The sequence below is a fragment of the Beta vulgaris genome, chromosome 8 (genome assembly GCF_026745355.1).
Source record: "Beta vulgaris subsp. vulgaris cultivar EL10 chromosome 8, EL10.2, whole genome shotgun sequence".
In the NCBI taxonomy this organism is placed as follows: Eukaryota; Viridiplantae; Streptophyta; class Magnoliopsida; order Caryophyllales; family Amaranthaceae; genus Beta; species Beta vulgaris.
In genome coordinates, this window is record NC_079209.1 from 47,577,550 (window position 1) to 47,598,252 (window position 20,703).

At 34.7% G+C, this 20,703-nt stretch overlaps 1 protein-coding gene across 3 annotated transcripts; it reads right to left on the reverse strand.

Annotated features, from left to right (window-relative positions):
- Nucleotides 1–2,246: 2,246 nt before the first annotated feature.
- LOC104909059 (hypothetical protein) lies at nucleotides 2,247–6,661 on the reverse strand. 3 transcript variants are annotated; one of them, XM_010698246.4, is made up of 3 exons: nucleotides 6,445–6,661; nucleotides 3,253–3,618; nucleotides 2,247–3,139 (listed from the first exon to the last, which is right to left on the reverse strand). In XM_010698246.4, exons 2-3 carry the CDS (start codon nucleotides 3,616–3,618, stop codon nucleotides 2,435–2,437), a joined length of 1,071 nt encoding a protein of 356 aa, XP_010696548.1. In that variant the 5' UTR covers nucleotides 6,445–6,661; the 3' UTR covers nucleotides 2,247–2,434. The 3 variants fall into 3 exon arrangements, with proteins under 3 accessions (XP_010696548.1, XP_048490620.1, XP_010696546.1); XM_048634663.2 differs by having other exon boundaries at nucleotides 3,253–3,622; nucleotides 4,014–6,661; XM_010698244.4 differs by having other exon boundaries at nucleotides 3,253–3,622; nucleotides 6,445–6,659.
- Between the last annotated feature and the right edge of the window lie 14,042 nt (nucleotides 6,662–20,703).

Sequence of the window (20,703 nt, forward strand, 5' to 3'; positions counted from 1 at the left end):
ACATTTAGAACAAGTTTTGCTTGGTTGCATTAGTCCGAATTGTGCATGTATATTACATAATGAAGGCATAACCTAACACTCAAACCACCAACTCCTAAAATTCATTGTTATCTCTACCCTATTAGGAACTCCATTGCGTGTAAGGATGTCACTTGGGTGGGTTCTCTCGAAATACTCGGGATTTGCTATTTGACGCCCTAATATTTTCTACTAATGCTCTAAATACAATATTTTTATGCTGTATATTTATACCTCCATTTCTTTCTCCCTTCTTCCCTTTTCTTCTCTTTCCCCTTCCTCTTTTCCTACCACCACCAACACTGGAGCCGCCGCCACCAACACCACCGCCACCACGGGCCACTTCCTCCCCTTCCCCTTCCCCTTCCCCTTCCCCTGCTTCCACACCACCACTAGCGTCCACCACCAAAAAAAAATTAAACATGTATACAGAGCAGACTAAAAGTAAAAACCCAAAGAACTAGAACATTCACCTACTGTTTAGCCATAAGTGCAGTAGATTGCTCAGCTTCCTTCTTCTTTTACATGGTTGGGTTGGGAAGGACACTTTTAATTTATTTATAAAAAAAAACATGGGAGGGGTCCATCATGGACGCCGGCGGAGGCGTTTATGACAGGCACCTCACCCTGTGGTAGAGCGCCTGCCATAGACGCTTTCACTGGTGGTAGGGAATCCATGGTAGACACCTCCTTTATTTTGAATTTTTTTTAAAAAAATATGGAGAGGCGTCCATGACAGGTGCATCACCCTGTGATGGAGCGCTTTTCATGGATGCCTCCTTTTTTTTGAATTTTTTTTAAATAAAAAAACTGAGGAGAGGAGGAGAAAAAGGATGGTGATGGGAGTGAAGATGGTGATGGTGGGCAACCATTGTTAAAGATGGTGGTTGTGATGGGAGTGAAGATGGTGGTGATTGGAAGGAGAAACAAAGAAGATGGTGGTGATTGGAAGGAGAAACAAAGAAGATGGTGGTGGTGATGGGCCTCCATTTAATTCTCAAGGGTGGAAAAGTACTCTTATGAGCATTATGAAAGGTGGTGGTGGTAGTGGTGTGGAAGAAGAAAGGGGAGGGGGAGGGGGAGGGGGAGGGGGAGGGGGAGTGATGCCTTGAGGGAAGAGGGATAAAGTGAGAAAAAAAAAAGTATAAAAATTTAGGGCGTTAATAGGAAATTATAGGGCGTCATTTACCAACCCAGAAATACTCCTTGCATTTGCCTCAGTTAGATGGGTGGATGTTTGATTAGAGGTGGGATGGTAATAACAAATATAATCGATGCAAATAATGGGAGATGTGACTGTATGAGGGTCTCCACTTTCAATTTCGAAGAAAAATATGGTTAAAATCCAGCGAATAATCTCAATTTTCACCCATCTTTTCAAAATAATTTCAAATTCAAATATTGCAGAATAATCCCAATATGCGACGAGACCTTCTCAAAATAAGCCAAATTATCATTTTTTTTTTGTCTACACTAATCTATTTTAAGTCTATAATATATTGAAAACTAATAGTTCGAATTATTTTGATAAAATATCCCATAAAGTTAAAATTATTCTAAAATAATTCAAAGTTTATATTATATTGAGAAAATTGGTAAAAGTTAGGATTATTTATGTTAATATTTCCAAATGTAAAACTTATTTGAAGCTAATATTTGTATGTAGATTTATATAACATAAAACTTTAGTTTTGTATTCTGATATATTAATTGATTAATTTTCATATTTTTGATGGTGACCCCACATATTCTGAGTTTTATTCTTTTCCAAGTTTTTCTTCAAAATTCATTATTTATTTGTTCAAATGGGTCATCGCCTTATCAGGCTATACTAGATGGTGGGGCATTTATACCCATCTTAAGTGATAAGACGGGATCACGGGGATGAGGATGGGGATTGGGGATGAAGGAGCACTCTTTGCATTTACTTCCCTTAATAATATTAGTATTGCATGTAGCACACAGGTGTTTGCATACGACTTACAAGTAACAACATAACATCACACGACGGTTTCCTACGCGAGGTTGAGGTGGTGGATAATGGTATCACTTCCTATTTCATATCCCCAAAGCGTAGGGATCAAACCTCTTGGGACTCATGTGAGAAATTCCCTTTATCCTCCTCAAGTGAAGTTCCTCCATCCTACCTTAAAAAAATGACGTTTTCCTACACTAGAATTACATCCCGAAAAAAAAAAAAAAAAAAAAAAAAAACAGTTGTCGCATGCTCTATACAATGCAATTTCATCATATTGCAAAGACCTAAATAATATTATAATACCACACTACAGAAAGCTGTCTGCTAAATGCCTAAATCAGATTTACAATCTGATAGTAATACAACTTTAGATGCACTGATTGCAATCAGACAATACTCTGATTTCATACTTCCTCAAGTCAAGCTATATTCAGATTTTCATTTATTCCCATGCTTCGCATACAAGAACTTTATCCATTGAAGTCTCGAGTAATCATCTGGTATGCCATGAAGTATTGTCCTCTTTTGGGGATCCTCAATCAAGGTGCATGCAAAACAGAATTCAGGACTACCATGGATTAAGTCGGGCATGGCCACTACCTTTGCTAAAGATTCAACAAGTGTAGGAGAAGAAACAGCAAGTGTACTTGCTCCAAGATTCATGGACTCCATCTCTTTATTGTTCCTCTCAATGACAACTCTCATAATAGCATCAAGTTTCTCCATTATGGCAAATTCAGTCTTACATCTCTTAGTATTCTGTGAAGCATCATTCTCTGAAACTCTTTTGCTTTCCCTTCCTCTGATACCATGTTCAGCACATCTTAAAGGAGTGGGGCAAAGAATTGGGCTGCAATCATTCGAAACTTCTTGCCATTTCATATTAGCCTCGCTGGGGGCTTGAACATTATTCTCGCTAATTTCTTCATCAAAATCGTGTGGTTCATTGTCAACAGTTACATTACGAGGTGGGGAAGAGGTAAAAATTGTTTCCTTTCCACAGTGAGCAAGTTGCGCACAATCTGTGACCGGAGTGAACTTGTGCACCCTTTGAGCAAGTGAACCTCCAAAAAGTTGTTCCATCTTGATGTCAAGTTCGGGTTCAACCCCTTCATCTTGAAATGCTTTAAAATGCATATTTTCCTATAAAAAAATCTAGAAAAAATCAAATTGGTTTTCTAAGAGCTCAAATGAACTTTATTTTATTTCATTATCTAGCAATAAGGTAAGAAATTAGTATGGGTAAATGAGCTAACCTCAATCTTTTTCTTCCACCACTCTTGACTAGCGCTTATTGTTCCTTTCTCATGATCCCAACCTAAGTCTGTTTCATTTCCTTTCAACGTTCTCCAAAGGATCCATTTATTTCTCATCCAATCCCACTTATTTTTAAGCTTGTTTCTGTCATACGCTAAGTTTGTCCTTTTATGGAACTCCACTTCAAGTATCTTCCATGGCATTCTTTGTGCGACCAATGCACCACGTTTTCCCTTGTTTTTTTCAGCATATTCTATACACAAATCACAAAATAGGTGTAGAATTTCTTTGGACCAATTAGCCCGATTTGAATCTTTCACCCCACCTTCACTTTCTTTATTCTGCCTTCCGTTGTTTTGTGCCATCTAACTATCAATACCAGAAAATAAATCACATCCTTCAATATTTGGCCTTTGTAGGAAAACATAAATCATGAGATGTTATCCGCCACATAGCCACATAAACAATTCTATGGTCATGAGATACTAGCACTGGAAATACAAACAGCTAATGAAGCAAAATGGAAATAATATAAGGTCGATATTACTACAAAGCATCACACTTAGTAAAGAAGAAAAAAGTCCAGATACTCAGCAATATTCATTCAAGTCCACTGATAATATCAAACTATTCGAGTAAATCATTATTCTTAGAAACAAATGAGCCACTAGGCCTTGGAGCTAACAAAGAAGTAAAGATTTCCAACTAACAGTACATGTACATCAATATAGGGAAGGCAGAAAGTCACATTTGTATGTACCTGCAAATGTCCAACTGACAGTATACCCCTTTCTGTTTTTTGGAAATTTCTACCACTTAGCCAATTGGTAAGTACCAGCACGAGGTGGGAAAATCCCTGCTGGAAATTAATCCTGGCATGGCTAAACTAATCCAAAGTACAGAACCGATGGAATTATAACAGGTGATGCCAAAGAGTTAAGTGACAGGTTCTGCTAAGAATCAACTTAGCTTGGACATATTTGAGTGCTAAAATGGAGAAAATAAGGGAAGAAGATGAACTTTGATTGATTAATAACAGAAAATATAGCAAAATGTAAAGATATTCAAGCTTCCGAGAGGCTTGAGTCTCTCCCAATTGAACTCTTAGAAGCTCACCCAAATTTTCATCTATTTTCAACATGCTTTTCACATTCTATGTAAATCTACATTTATACTACTTTCCTAATAAACAATCCTTATTCCCCAAGTAAACTAAAGTGATAATTTCTAAAATACCCTCCACCCTACAATATTAGTACTTAGCAGGTTCACAAAAGTAGACACTTCAGTTCATGATGACAAAATATATCAATAACGTCCATTCTAAGGACGTACTTATTGGAATTAATAGTTTAATAATGTAGTATGGCTTTACCCTTAGTTTCGAAAAGAACCTACTACTTCACAAGCAGGATTTCAGATTACGCATTCTGCAACACTTACATGCTAAATCATACTATTCACTATGTCGAGAAGCTGAACTCTTGTAAGAAAGTTCTCAATTGTAGTCATAAGGATAAAAGAGAGACTAACGGCCTGTTTGGTAGACGATAATAAATGGCAGTAATGATAATAAATTTTTGTACAATTAGTTAAAAAAAATCGCATGCCAATGTCCATGGTATGGGAACCCATCCTCAAACTTGTGTTTCTCTTTATAAATTTTCAATATCATCCACTACCAATTAAGAGGTGATATTGCATGGGAATGGAAATTTTTGATCAAAATCACATGTTTAGGGATGAAATTTCATTATCATGGTGATGAATAGGTGATATTCCTTACAGATTACATATGAATATATGATGTCATTGCTATCACCCCCATTTAGTGCCACCTACAAAACGGGCTCTAACAGCCCGTTTGGTAGTTGGTTATAAATGGTGGTAATGAAAATGAATTTGTGTGTAAATTTGTGAAGAATATCATTGTCCATTCCCATGGTAATGCTAATTATCCTAAAGTGTCCACTCTTGAATTTTCATTCCCATCCAATACCACCTTGTAGGTGGTAATGAAAATTGCTTCCCCTTGGAGACAAAAACACAAGTTTAGGGGTTATATTGCTTGCCCATGGAGAAAAAATGTCTCACTATGAAGATTTTAAGGGTGCTTCCCTAATAAAATTACACTTAAAATTCATTCCCATTACCGCAATTTATTAACGACTACCAAACGGGCCATAGGGGTAATATTGAAGAAACTTAAATTAATATGATGAGTTTGATATATTTAAGAGGCTGAAATTCAGATAGTTTTGTAGAGCTAAAAAAAGGGTTACACCACAATCAAAGATCCCATCACCTAGACACATGAGTCTTTAACCACAGAAAACAAAATCATATGGGATTACAGCCGGAACAGTTTAGCTAAACATCTTAGAAGCTAAACATATATTCATATCAGTGTCCATGATTATGCTTGTCCATCTCCAAATACATCTTTTTTTCACAGGTTTGCATTATCAATCATTACCAATATAGCAGTGATAACACAAAACCATGAAGGTGAACACATGCTTGGCAATGATGTCACATTACAATAAGCATTCGCAAAGGACTATCTATACGAAATTACATACGAATTCACTTTCATTACCACCCTTTATTACCGACTAGCAAGAAAGTAACAACATAATTACATGTAAGTTTAAACCAATACCCAAGTCTTAAACTTTCTAACAGCCTTAACCACTCTTATGAAAAAGACCCAAAAGAGGTTACTGTAGTCTGCTATAGAACCCATATAACATAATTTCATCAGGAAAAAGTTTAAGAATTTCTTATTTGGTAAGAATAGCATTAATTTTACACTAGCAACCTAAATAAATCATAAAAAAAACCTTTCCTCCCTCAAAACAAACCAACATACATTGAGGAATTTCATCAAGCATATTGAAAGGTGTAACATAATGATCCAGAAGATTAAATTTTTCCAATTTTATGGTTATGCAATTTTCTACCAAAACAAACCACAATCAATGGTACAAAATACAAAATTAATGTTCCTAAATAAATAAAAAAAACGAGTATAAGTCAATATTTAACATAAAAGATACAAAACACAATATTAAGAAGACAAGAAGGAGGGAGATGAGTCTCGGTCGTCGGGCCCAATAATTGATAACGTTTAACGAGTTTCTCAATTGAACCCAATTTTGCGAAAATTGCAGAAAAAATTGAAATCATACCTAAACCAAATTGTAGATTAGTGCAAAGTTTCAGTAAATTGAAGTTCAATTCTTGAATGTGAGCGTGTGTATGGAGGAGTAGCGAGGAGTGAGAAAGGGGGTCCAGGAGAATCGAATATAATTTTAATAAAACAGGAAAATCATAGGGAGGGTGGACTAACTGTAAGGAATTTTGGGAACAAACTTAGGGGAAAATAGGGAGGGAAGAGTCTAGATCTCTATAATTTTAATAAAACTATACCCCCTCTAGTTTTTTAATGCCCGTTTTGACTTTTAATACTATTCACATATGTAACTTCTATTATCTTTTGCAATTTATATTTAAGAAAAAAATAAAATTATGTGGTATCTTGTTAGATTTGTAGAAATTCATATTTTCATAATATCGACTTTTTGTAATTTTTGCTTATTGATAATTAGATGTATAAAGGTTTAAAATAGTATATTGGCATATGTACCAAATGAAAATGAGTCAACTAAAAAATCAGAGGTAGTATAAGGTAGAGTTGTATCTGAACTATACATTTTAAAATTAAGGGCTTATATTGATGGGGAGGGGAAAATTAGGGGGTAAGGTATGTGAGTGTTTGTGTGCATTATAAATTTATAATAAACTTCATTCGTTCCATAATATGTAGAACATAAAATTTGGGTACAAGATTTAATAAACATCACTTTCAAAAGCCCAAAAGTCATAAATACCCTTTACAATATCAAAAGGATGAGAGAAATGTTGTAAAATAATAAGTGTTTCACTTATTATGTAACGGATGAAGTATAAATTATCAAAGTTATAAATTTTGAATTTTTTAAGTGGGGTTAGGATTGTGTTAATGACTATCTATGAGGTTTTTTTTGGGTAACCGAACAATGTTGGTTTCTGTATATGTGGGTGATGGAAAAATCGACTTGTACCTCGATCAAGATTTATGTAAGGGTGAGTTTTATTCAATTAACTGTAAATTTTTTTGTTAGAAAGATGTTATTCTTCTCGTATTCTTTTTACATATTAAAATATTTATTGGTGAAAATAATAAATGTTTAAAGAAGATAAAAACATTTTTTTGGAAGACAAGCTCACCCATTAACCTAATCTATCTAATATGGTCATGCATGATGGAAGGAAGGATGCAAAGACGGTTCATGTGGGTGTAGCATATATCGATTGGAGCGGATAAAAACGGGTGACGGATGCGGGTAATAAAAGATAAAATGAATCACCCGATCAATCTTCCTCCTTTCAAAATCTCAACTTGGTATCATAGAGGAACTTCCTCCTTCCAATATAAATCTCATAAACATATCTCAACTCTTTCAATAAAAATATCGAGAATAATATAAACACTAGTGGAAAAATGAAGAAGGGTTGCGCTGAAAATGGCCTGTAGGGCTGCGCTTTTTGACAGCAGCCCTTCGCTTTTTAGTAAAAGCACAGCCCTTCTTAAGCTTGAAGGGCTGTGCTTTTTTCAACAAGCGCAACCCATCTAAGCTTGAAGGGCTGCGCTTTTTTCAACAAGCGCAGCCCTTCTAAGTTTGAAGGGCTGCAGCCTTCAGGAGCCCTCCTACTATGAAGGGTTGCGCTAGTTGAAAAAGCGCAGCCCTTCTAAGCAAAAAGGGTTGCGCTTTTTGAACTAGCGCAGCCCTTCTACTCTAATCTATGAAGGTAATGATTCAAACAACTTGTAGATTTCATATATAGCTAAATCATATTGCGTTTTCATACAATCTCATATCAATAAATTATAATATACATTATAAAAAATACATATATACATCAATAAATTATCAACTTTGTCTACATGTTAAACTATCTAGTTACCTCTTAACACCAACGACGAGCAATAAAGAGAAAAGAGATACATGGGACTTTATTTGCCTTCCTTAGCATCTTCTTCCTACAATTGACAAAACCCACATTGCACATTAATCATTTAATTCAATTAAGAAAAACAAAAGTAACTTAAAAACAAAATTAATTCATACCTAATTAACCACTCAAATGGTGGAGAAGAAAAAAGAAGGGTAGTGGTGATGGTGGAGAAGAGAAGAGAAGGGTTGCATGTGGTGGGTGGCGCACAAGGTGGTGGCGGACCAGTCGAGTTAGGTCGTGCAAACCCACTGTACTCGAAATTGTGGTGGGCGGTAGTGGTGGGCAGCAGTGGTGGTGCACTCGAATTACGTCGCGCAATGTGGTGGTGGTGGTAGTGGTGCACTCGAATAAAGTCGCCAATGTGCAGTGGTGGTGGTGGTGCACTGGAATTAGGTCGCAAAAAATGGTGGTGCACTCGAAATTTTTTCGCTCATAATTACTCTAAGTGAAAGAAAGAGGGAAAGTGCTCTGGATACTGTACATGCACGCACTAAATTCACTCAAAAAAAAATTAAACGAAGGGCTGCGCTAGTAAAAAAAAGCGCAGCCCTACATTACAGAAGGGCTGCGCTTTTTTTTACTAGCGCAGCCCTACTAAGTCAGAAGGGCTGCGCTTTTTTAAAAAGCTCAGCCCTTCACTTAGTAGGGATGCGCTTGTAGAAAAGCGCAGCCCTTCCTTTTTTTCCCCTAGAGGAAAAGCGCAGCCCTTCCTGCACAGCCCTTCCTTTTTTTCCCCTAGTGACATCTCGAAGTATAAACTTCATAAAACAATATCGTTGTTAAAATAAATTTATAAGCAATGTAAAATAATTTATGAACTCATCTGTACAAGCACAGTAAGAAATCTTACCTTATCAGCAACCACAGTTAACAAATCTCAATCTCAAGTCAAAAAGGGTTCTTCTACGAACCTGCGATCTACAATGTAATATAATATGGTATAAATCACTTGACTACAACATTTACATAGTTTACACATAAACGACATAACCTAGTTAATGAGCCTTGACTACCTTTAAAAACAATTCACTTTAAATTTAATCCAAAAAAAATACACCAAAGTCAAACTGGTCAACAAAAGTCAAACTGTAAATACTAGTAACTACATGAAGATAACATGCATTATATTTAATTTCAGCAGAAACTTAAAATAGGGATAACTTTCTCCTATGAAGTCCAAATGAAACGTTTATTGAGCCTATCTTGGGTGAAATTTCGATACGAACAACTTTTTTGAAATGGTATTTTGGCTAAAGACGCCCATAAACTGACGAAAAATACAAATTACGAATCTGACCTGTAATTCCTACGAGTTATAGTTCTTGTTGATAAACTTATTATTAATAAGCAAAATTCCTTTCAATCAAGCTATACCCGACACTCATAATCAAAACCCCCAATTCAATTTAACTCAAGAAACCTAAACTAACAAAACTTCAAATTCAGAAAAATTAACACATACTAAAATTAAAATATGGAAAAGATCCTTACTTGATTAATAACGCAATTAGAAAGTAGAAGAGTGTAAAAAGACCCAAAATCCCGTCTCCGTGACCCGATTTTTGACCCAAAAATTGCAGATATAAAACCCGATTCTCTCTCTTCAAAATACCCACAAAAACTGAGAAACTATTGAAGAAAGATGAACAACAATTGAAGTGATGATGGTTGATAAAGAAATTAGTAGTTTTAATGGAGTTGAAGGTTGGATGAAAAAGGAAGGAAGATGGAGTTTAGAAGGAAACTAAAAAGTGTCGTGGTTTCTACTGCTTCCCCTTCTAATTTTTTTTTCTTTTTCCTTTTTTTTTTCTTTTATAAGTTGGTTTAGCTAACTTAATTGTACTTAACCTAGTCAAAATAGGAATTAACTTTTGACCCTTCTAAGGTACGGTCAATAAGTGGGAAATAAAATATATAGTTTTTTCACCAAATACCCCTGACAAAAAAATTTATTCACCAAACACCCCAACTTTTTTCAAAATTCACCAGATACCCCTAACTTTTAAAAATATTCACCAAATGCCCCCAAAGTTGACGGACGTTAGTCTCCGTTAGTGTTTATTTACAAGTTTGCCCCAATTCAACCTAATTAGCCCTAAGTCAACCTAATTAACCCTAACCTAACTAACCCTAACCTCTTTCTCCCCTAACCCACCAGCCCCCACCCCCCCCCCCTTAACAACCCCAGCCCACCACCAATCCCGGCACCACCAACACCACCAGCCCACCAACCCCCTTCCTTTCCCGGCAGCCTCCCTCCCCTCGCCTCCCTCGCGCCTCCCTTCCCCCTCCTTCCACGCGCTCCCCTTCCCCGTCCCTCGCGCCTCCCTCCCTTCCTCACTCTCGCCGGCCTTCCCCCTCCTCGCGCCTCCCCCCCTCCCTCACTTTCGTCGGCCTCCCCTCGCGCAACTCCTCCCTGTGCCTTCTCCTCCTCTTCGCATCTCCTGCACCATAGTGACGAGACACTTTGTTTCTTGAAATGATGCATGTCTCTTCATGTGAAATGATGCATGATTTTAATGTTTACTTCTGTAAATATTCCCTAGTATATATAAAAGGTGTCACATATGAAATGAGGTTAATTTGAAAAACATTCATATATACTTGCTTAAGGAGAGTTATTTCTAGATTTCTCTCCTTGTTCATTGTAAAACACAACCTTCAAACACATTGTAATGTGTGTAGTTTGTCATCAACCAAACTCCATAGTTTCTTCTTTCACTCATGTGGCGGTCATGAAATGGCCTATTGTTGCGGTTTTAGCCACGCAACAATTAGGGGCGCAACAATAGGTAAATTACCTATTGTTGCGGTTCTTACACAAAACCCCGACAACAGGTTTTGTTTTTAATAAAAAAAATTGAAGCTTGTTGCTGCAGATTTTGCCCAAAATCGCAGCAATAGTTCCAGGCCAGGTACAAGTAAATTTATTTATTTTTTGCATTTTGCCATCAAATTCGAGAGGTAAAAATATAGAAAGATAATAAAAACTACAAAATAATCTAACATATACAAAAAAAGAGAAACTCTAACATCAACGGATGCAAAAAATGAGACTGAAAAATCGAAAAAATACTAGTGGAAACTAACTGCAATAGAAATCCAAAAGTACAAAAATCATGTACTCCCTGCGTCCCATAGTACTCTTGACACTTATCAAGACACGTAGTTTTAGATGATAAGTTGTTGTTTGTTCAATTGTTATTTTATTAAAAAGTAGACGGATAGAAGTTAGTACTTAGTAAAAGTAATATTATTTTATTTCAAGGAGAGAGAATGTGGGTCACGGTTAGAGTTGATAGGTAATAAAAGTGGTATTACTTTATTTGGAGGAGAGAGAGTGTGTGCCAATAGTTAAAAGGTAGAATGATTAAAATAATAGTGGGTCATATCCCAAAATATAGTGTAAAAATTATTGTGGGACAAATAAAAAAGGAAAGTGTAAAAAGTATTATGGGATGGAGGGAGTATCAACAATAGATACCAAAAAAAGAGAAATCCAACATATACAAAAATACAAAAAATGAGAAATCCAACGACCTAAGATCACATAACAAAAATTAAAAACTAACTACAATAGACAAAATAACGAATAAAATGAAAATAGAACCAATAAAAATTGACTACAATAGAAAAAAAAAACAAAAAAAATGAAAAATTCACATAAGACTTCTCAAATCTGGTGATTTTGGGCTTCGCGAGCGGTCAAGCGACAGCGCTGGGCTTCGTGAGCGGTCGAGCGACAATGCTGGACTTCGCGAGTGACCAGCACCGGTCGTGTGCGTGATTGGCGACGAAGAAAGAGACGTACAGACGAAGAATGAGGATAACAGAGGAGAGAGATCGCCGGCCAGTTCGATGTTGTTGCCTTCGCAAATATTTTTGGGCGGGTCGAGTGTGAGAGACGGCTTGATGTAATCCCCCACATTTTTAAAGAATTTTCATAAATATATTAAAGTATTTATGTAGTTATATTTAAATCCAAATGAGTTTGGAAAATGATTTGACTTTTAAAAAGGGTTGACTATTTTAAAAGTCAACTAAAAATATTTTTCATAGCTTAATAAAATTTGTAATATTTTAATTAAGCATGTTTTAATAAGAGTTTTAATTATTAAAAGCACATTTGAAAAGAAAGCTTAATGGAATCGAAAGCCCAAAAGTAATAAAAAAGGGAAAGGATTATTTGATGACTAAAGTCCTAATAAGCCTATCTTATTTGTCATCAAAGTTTTAATTATTGAAATCTCTTTTCCTAAGCCCAAAAGGATTAGTCTATTTAAATATCCTAAAAACCCAAATTTTACCCTGCACACTTTATTTCTCTCTCCTTTTCCACGTGACTTTTCTTTTCTCTCTTCACTCGTTTTTTTTTCTCTCACCCGAATCTGATTGGCCAGATTTCTCATAGTTCCGTTTATTTTTAGCCAAAACTTCCTTCTTGAAAGTTGTAGATCTCGAAAAGTTATTGAATTTAGGCTCAAGAATCACTTAATTTCGATTCTTATTCTATTAGTTATGGCCTCTGCAAGTTTCGCAATTCTGCTGCCATATTTCACTCGCGATTTCGGTATTTCATTCTTTTTCTTCCTTTCCTCCTTGTTGTGGTTGTTTTCTTTTCTTCTTCTCTAAGATTCCATTAAAGTATTAGTTTTTATATTATTTTATTATTTATTAGCATGTTTATGATTTAAATTATTATTTTATATGGAAAATATATTTCGGTTGTCATATATGTAAAATAATAAATTTCAGATTTATTATTTTTAGTTTTTATTATGAAAGATATAGTTTTTAGGGTTTTTAATCACTAGAAACTATATATTTAAAGTATAAATATGAGTTTTGGTTAGAATATGATTTTATATGTATTAAATATATTTTCAGAAGATTTATAAATTTTTATAAGTGCTGGAATTTCATAAAGTATGTATTTTAAGGGTTTTTAAATGATTTTTAATCACTAGAATAGTTGTACTATACTAGGGATTAAAAATAACGAAAGTTTAATACATAAAAACGATTTTAAAGACGTTTAAAAGGGTTTGGGACTTTTTAAAGTTGCTGTAAATTTTTAGTTCAAAGTATTTTTTTATTATTTTATTTTCTAGGCGGAGAATTCATAGTAGGAGACTTTTAGAGCGCAAAAGTGGCCTACCGATTCGTTTACACAAGGTACCTACATAGTCTACGTGCTTTATGATTTAGAAACATGCCTTAGGGATGTTTTATTTATTAGTATCATGTATAGGACTATGTTGTTCGTATATATGATTACTGGAATTGTTTTACATGATATTTTGCCTATGTGCTACATGTAAACTAGAAGTATTTATGAGTATGTATGTTTGTATGGAAGTTTGATGCAAGCAGATAAGTTCAGTTCATGTATTAATTCGTGAGTGAATTAATGTAAGTAAGTTGAATCATGTGTTACATAGATTCATGAGTAAATGTAAGTTGAATCTATGTTAAAAATTTATGTTTTAACTTACTTACATTAATTCACTCACGAATCTATGTAACTCATGAATCTATGTAATACATGATTCAACTTACTTACATTAATTCACTCACGAATTAATAATACATGAACTGAACTTATCTGCTTGCATCAAACTTCCATATACAAACATACATACTCATAAATACTTCTAGTTTACATGTAGCACATAGGCAAAATATCATGTAAAACTATTCCAGTAATCATATATACGAACAACATAGTCCTATACATGATACTAATAAATAAAACATCCCTAAGGCATGTTTCTAAATCATAAAGCACGTAGACTATGTACGTACCTTGTGTAAACGAATCGGTAGGCCACTTTTGCGCTCTAAAAGTCTCCTACTATGAATTCTCCGCCTAGAAAATAAAATAATAAAATAAATACTTTGAACTAAAAATTTACAGCAACTTTAAAAACGTCCCAAACCCTTTTAAACGTCTTTAAAATCTTTTTTATGTATTAAACTTTCGTTATTTTTAATCCCTAGTATAGTACAACTATTCTAGTGATTAAAAATTATTTAAAAACCCTTAAAATACATACTTTCTGAAATTCCAGCACTTATAAAAATTTATAAATCTTCTGAAAATATATTTAATACATATAAAATCATATTCTAACCAAAACTCATATTTATACTTTAAATATATAGTTTCTAGTGATTAAAAACCCGAAAAACTATATCTTTCATAATAAAAAACTGAAAATAATAAATCTGAAATTTATTATTTTTACATATATGACAATCGAAATATATTTTCCATATAAAATAATAATTTAAATCATAAACATGCTAATAAACAATAAAATAATATAAAAACTAATACTTTAATGGAATCTTAGAGAAGAAGAAAAGAAAAACAACCACAACAAGGAGGAAAGGAAGAAAAAAAATGAAATACCGAAGTCGCGAGTGAAATATGGCAGCAGAATTGCGAAACTTGCAGAGGCCATAACTAATAGAATAAAAATCGAAATTAAGTGATTCTTAAGCCTAAATTCAATAACTTTTCGAGATCTACAACTTTCAAGAAGGAAGTTTTGGCTAAAAATAAACGGAACTATGAGAAATCTGGCCAATCAGATTCGGGTGAGAGAAAAAAACGAGTGAAGAGAGAAAAGAAAAGTCACGTGGAAGGAGGAGAGAGAAATAAAGTGTGCAGGGTAAAATTTGGGTTTTTAGGATATTTAAATAGACTAATCCTTTTGGGCTTAGGAAAAGAGATTTCAATAATTAAAACTTTGATGACTAATAAGATGGGCTTATTAGGACTTTAGTCATCAAATAATCCTTTCCCTTTTTATTACCTTTGGGCTTTCGATTCCATTAAGCTTTCTTTTCAAATGTGCTTTTAATAATTAAAACTCTTATTAAAACATGCTTAATAAAATATTACTAGGCATACATATGCATGAATATTTTAGTTGACTTTTAAAATAGTCAACCCTTTTTAAAAGTCAAATCATTTTCCAAACTCATTTGGATTTTAATATAACTACATAAATACTTTAATATATTTATGAAAATTCTTTAAAAATGTGGGGGATTACAGTCTACCCCCTTAAAAGAAGTTTCGTCCCGAAACTTAACACAAAACCCTCGTACTTTCAAAAGTTTGAACTAAGCATTTCGAAAACTTTTGGAGAAAAGGTAGTGCCTCTCGTGCACTTTCCCATTTTTAAAACACTTGTGTTACTTATGAACGCTTTTCTTATGCGGAGACTCTACTTCTTTTGCACTAACATGTGCAACTTGCCCAACATAGGCATACATATGCATGAAAATCTCATAAAAATACACAAAAGCGCGAAATTTATAAGAACCGTGGATCTTATTTGGTAAATATGAGTTATATCTATATAAAGATACAGTTGACTGTTGGCTAGGTTCAACAGGCAAGTTAGTAAAGAATAATAAAAGAAGTTAAGGGAGTCTTGAATGATAAGTTGTGAACACTTGTTAATTCTAAGATAAAAAGGAGTTTTAGTGATGTTTATGTGATTATTAGTTATGTGTGTTATGTGCTTGGTTGGTGTCTAACACAAGTATTAAAATGAATGCAACGTAAAGTGAAACGAGAGTAGGTTATAGACTTTAGACTGGTGCACGTCTAGAGTTGGACACTAAGGGTTGGGATACATAGTCCGCCGTGATATGTATTTTCCTAGGATTGGATTGATCACCTTTCCTTTTTAGCTCAAAGGTTCCTCGATATCGCAGGTCAATTGGAATATGTGGTAGCTCCCATATCTCCTACTTCAGTATAGACAACTCGTCCCATAACTATTCCATTTAAAGAAGAAATAAAAGTTTAGAGTCTAGTTTAGTAGGAGTCGTCTGCAGATTGTTATATGTTTAATATTATCTATGACTGCAAATTATATTTTTGTAGTATCATGTTTAGGGTTGTGTATGTCTGATATGTAGTACTCAGTTTTGCTGATTACGTGCTTGTCTGTGTTTGTGATCATGGCTTTGCCTATTGATCCTGTGGTGGTCCTTCGGGGGAGCAGAGTCAAGACAGCATTGACGTTACAGGTTCGAAGATGCATATCATTGGGGAATCTGGAATGGAGAGGCTCTTGTGACATTAGTTTATTTAAGTTGTTTTCTAGGAGTTTATATTTCAGACAATAGTTTAAGTTGGTGTGTTTAATTCTGACATTGTCATTTGGTTTCATAAGTTTTAATAAAGTTGATTTTTAATAAGTTTTCCGCTGCAAAATTCTGAGTAAGCCGAAACGTTATCACACGGGCGATAATGCCTGGGTAATTCTCTAAGGTTTATTATAAAGTTATTTCTAGAAAAAGAGAATTATCGGGGTGTTACACTTGAGGAGACAAAGAGAGACGGCTTGAGAAGACGAAGAGAGAATTTCTAGCGAGTAGGGTGTGAGAGACGAAGGAGAATTTGAAGAAGGGTAAGAATTTCTCGACCAAAGCTTCAAAGGTAAGAGAGAGAGAGAGTGAAGGGGGATGAAAGCGGCGCCTATTGTGTCAAGAATAAATGCACCGACTTACAAGCGAACCCTAGGCACTTTATATTACTAAAATAAACCTATTGTTGCGGTTTCCGTTAGAAACTGCAGCAATAGATGAACATATAATTAATTTTAAATTATATAAATCTATTGATGCGGTTTCTAACAGATGCCGCAACAATAAGTTATTTTTCACATTAATTTTTTTTTTCTCACGCGGTTTAGTGCTGCATATGGCCAAAACTACAGCAATTCGACCGTGTCAATATGTGATTATTCTATTATTTAAATCTATTGATGCAGTTTCTAACATAAATCGCAGCAATATGTTATTTTTCACATTGATTTTTTTCTCACGTGGTATAGTGTTGCGTATGGCCAAAACCGCATCAATTCGACCACAACAATATACGATTATTCTACTAATGTTTGTATCTCACAAGAGTTTACAGTGAACGTTATTGATCCTGGTGGGTCGGTAAAATTCTTGTAGAAAAGTGTATTACTACGTGCTTGGAAGTACCATCTGGTTTCCCACAAGTTACATATCCATAGACACATATATAACACTTACTTCACTGGAATTTTTTATTCTATATATTCTATCACATGATCTTTATGGGATCATGTGCTCATGTGTACAACTATACATTATTTTGTCTGCTTATGATGTAGGGTTGTTTATAGTAGACCTGTATATATATATATATATAGCATCAGAGAGACAGAAAAGGTAAATGAGGAGAATACATTGTAAGAAGGACAACAACAAAAGTTGAAAGTAAATGAGAAAAAACTTAGCATGTGCCAACAAAATTCTTCTAATTTCTCATTAAACATCGTCCCTTTCTCCGACTTTATTAATGGCCTCTGTTGTGCGGAGTTAAGGAATGAACATCTAGTCTAAGAAGTAAAAAGGTCCACATGAATTCAAATTGGCAAAAAACTTATGTGAATCTAAATTTAGTGTGGACCTAATGCTAATACATGTGATTCATATTTGAAAAGGGTAAATATGTTAAAACAATAGATACTCCCTCCGTCCCAAAATATAGTTCCCATTTCCCTTTTTTCACGGTAATTTATGCAAGTAGAATCTTGGAGGGATAGTAAAGATTTTTTGTTTATTTAAATAAATGTTGTATGGGAAAACATGATTTTAAGAGAGAGAGTGGAGAATCATTGGTGAAAGAGCATTAATTGTAACTTTTTGGTTGAATAAACTAAGGAAAAAACAAATTTCAAGAAGAAAATAAATGATGGGACACGGTTTTTCTAGACAAATTACGGAAAAATGTGGAACTAAATATGGAAATGGGAACTATATTTTGGGACACCCAAAATGGAAATGGGAACTATATTTTGGGACAGAGGGAGTATAAAAGAGGAGTAGTTATAGAGTGGCTATGTGAGACTAAAAAAGTTACTATGTTATAAAGTTTAACGTTCATTATAATAAACTAACTAGTTATTAGGCCCGGGCTATGCCTCGGGTAAGAAAAAATTTCATTTATTAATATTGTACTTTGATATGATAACACTAAATACAACTTGGTTTAGTGGTTAAAACTTTAGTACATGAACTTGAGATCACGGGATCAAACCTATACTATGCAATTTCTAATTTTTTTTTGTTGTACATGGATTACATGAACTAAAACTCCTTAGGGAGAGCGCCACGTGGCACCGTTCTTGGTTTATGTACGCCTTTTAATATATTAGTGTAGATGTAAGAAAGGGTTACTACTTACTGCATATATAAAAAATTGTTGCTATATTTGATAATGGTAGCAGGTTAATGTAACTTTAGATTGTAAATGACTATATGAAAAAAATGGTCATGTCACATGCGTAACTTTAGTCCACACTCAGGTCCACACAAGACTAGTTCAACATTAAACTACTTTTCTCAAGAAATTCAAGGCAAGCTATGCAATGTCCACTATTCACTTTTGTATAGCCCTACAAGCCCATAGTACAACCCTAGTTCCTGAATTTAACTCTACATGCCTTAATTTAACTCTACATGCCTGATGTTATAGTTTTATATATACTTTTCTCCCTGCTTCTTTGTTGAAATGCGTGTTAATAGTGCTCTTAGGAGCTATTTTTATACTAACATCTTCCATCTAGTTCAACTTTTATGTTTTATGATAGTTAGTTTTAGGTTTTAGGGAATTATTTCCCAATTTTCTGCTATTATTGATGCCACAATGCATGGATTGGAGAGAGTTAGGAGGTATGTGTATGAGTTCCCAAGGCCCGAAGATACTTACCAAAGCATCGAGTGTGAAGAGATTTGAAGACTTGGCGTCAAATGCCAAGAAAGTACTATTTGAAGGGTCGCCTGATCTAGTCGGGCGACCACTTTTCTCCAAAAAAACCAAATGTCTCGGGCACGATCTGGTGTAACTCGCCCGCTTGCAATTTGCTGAAGGCGCTCGATCGGGTGTTCCCTCCTGGTCTGATCGGGCGCCCTACTTTTCTAGCTGCTGAAAAATTACAAAGCACGAGGCCCGTCCAATGGCATTGGGCGCCTGGCACCAGATCGGGCAGTCGACCCGAAAACAGAAATCCAGACTTTTTTATTTCTTTTTTTGTTCTTTTTAGGAGTACGATAAATAGCCTTGTAAAATTATTTGAGAAGGACCTTTTTTCTGATTTTATTTTACATTCATTAGTTTCCCTAAACTCTAGTTTTCTCTTTAGCCCTAATTATTGCACATTGGAGATTATTCAAGTTCTTCATTTTTCCTTTCATTTGGTAATTGTCTCTTCCATAGTTCTTGTTTACTTACAAGTTTTTGTCTTTTATTATTTTAATTGCTTCAAATTATGGGTATTTCAATAGTTATTGTTTGTGCTTTCTTTGCCATGAGTGAGTAGATTCACCTCTATGGCTTATTAGTGGGGGAATCCATGTTTATGCCATGATTTATTGTTCTTGATTCCGTCAATATATTTTTTTGGGCAATTCAAAGTTGTTATTGACTACCAAAAAAATATGGTAAGATTACAACCAGACACAGACACTCATCTACTGTAGAACAGGCTCTACACAGTGGGCACAACCAATTGTAGAACAAATCTCTACATGAAGGCAAGAGTAAAGCCTCAACAGGAGGCTTAGTAAATTAACAGTTTTCTATCATATTCTTTACACAAACAAGCTACCTTAAAAATGATCTCCTTAACTACTTAATTGTTATCAGCGCATCTCCCATTAAAAATCTTGTGATTCCTTTGTTTCCATACAACATAAATTGTTTCAATAAAGCTCAAAGTATAGATCCTGGCAACTCTAGTACTATCCCTTGCTTTAGCAATGGCTTTGCTACACTCTTGCTCAAAAGTGTTACCCTGACATGTGACATGTAAGATATGACATACACTTCTCCACATAGCTGCAGCATCAGAGCACTCAAAGAACAAGTGTTAGACACTTTCATCAGCACAGTCATAAAGGCTACAAGTGATTCTACAAGGGACATTCCACTTGCTTAGCCTATCAGTGGTAGCAAGTCTATTGTGTAAAGCCAGCCATAGGATAAACTTGCTTTTAGGAGTTCGTTGTCTGGTTATTACAAATTAGCCTCTTCCAGTTAACACTTTGATTCTCCCCCTGCAGCATCTTGTAAGCCTACTTGATAATGAACTTGCCATCTTTACTAATGGCATTCCATCCACCCATAAGGTTCAGTATATCTCTATTGTCAATGATCTTCCTTAGCAACCAAGAAGAGTTGGCAGTGATATTCATAGTAGAGTAGGTTAATCTTTTAATATAATAGGCATGAACCCATTTAACCCACAACCTATCTGTTTTGAGTGCAATAGCCCATAAGAGCTTGAGCATAGCTGCTTTGTTCCTAGACCATGATATAAATTAGCTTC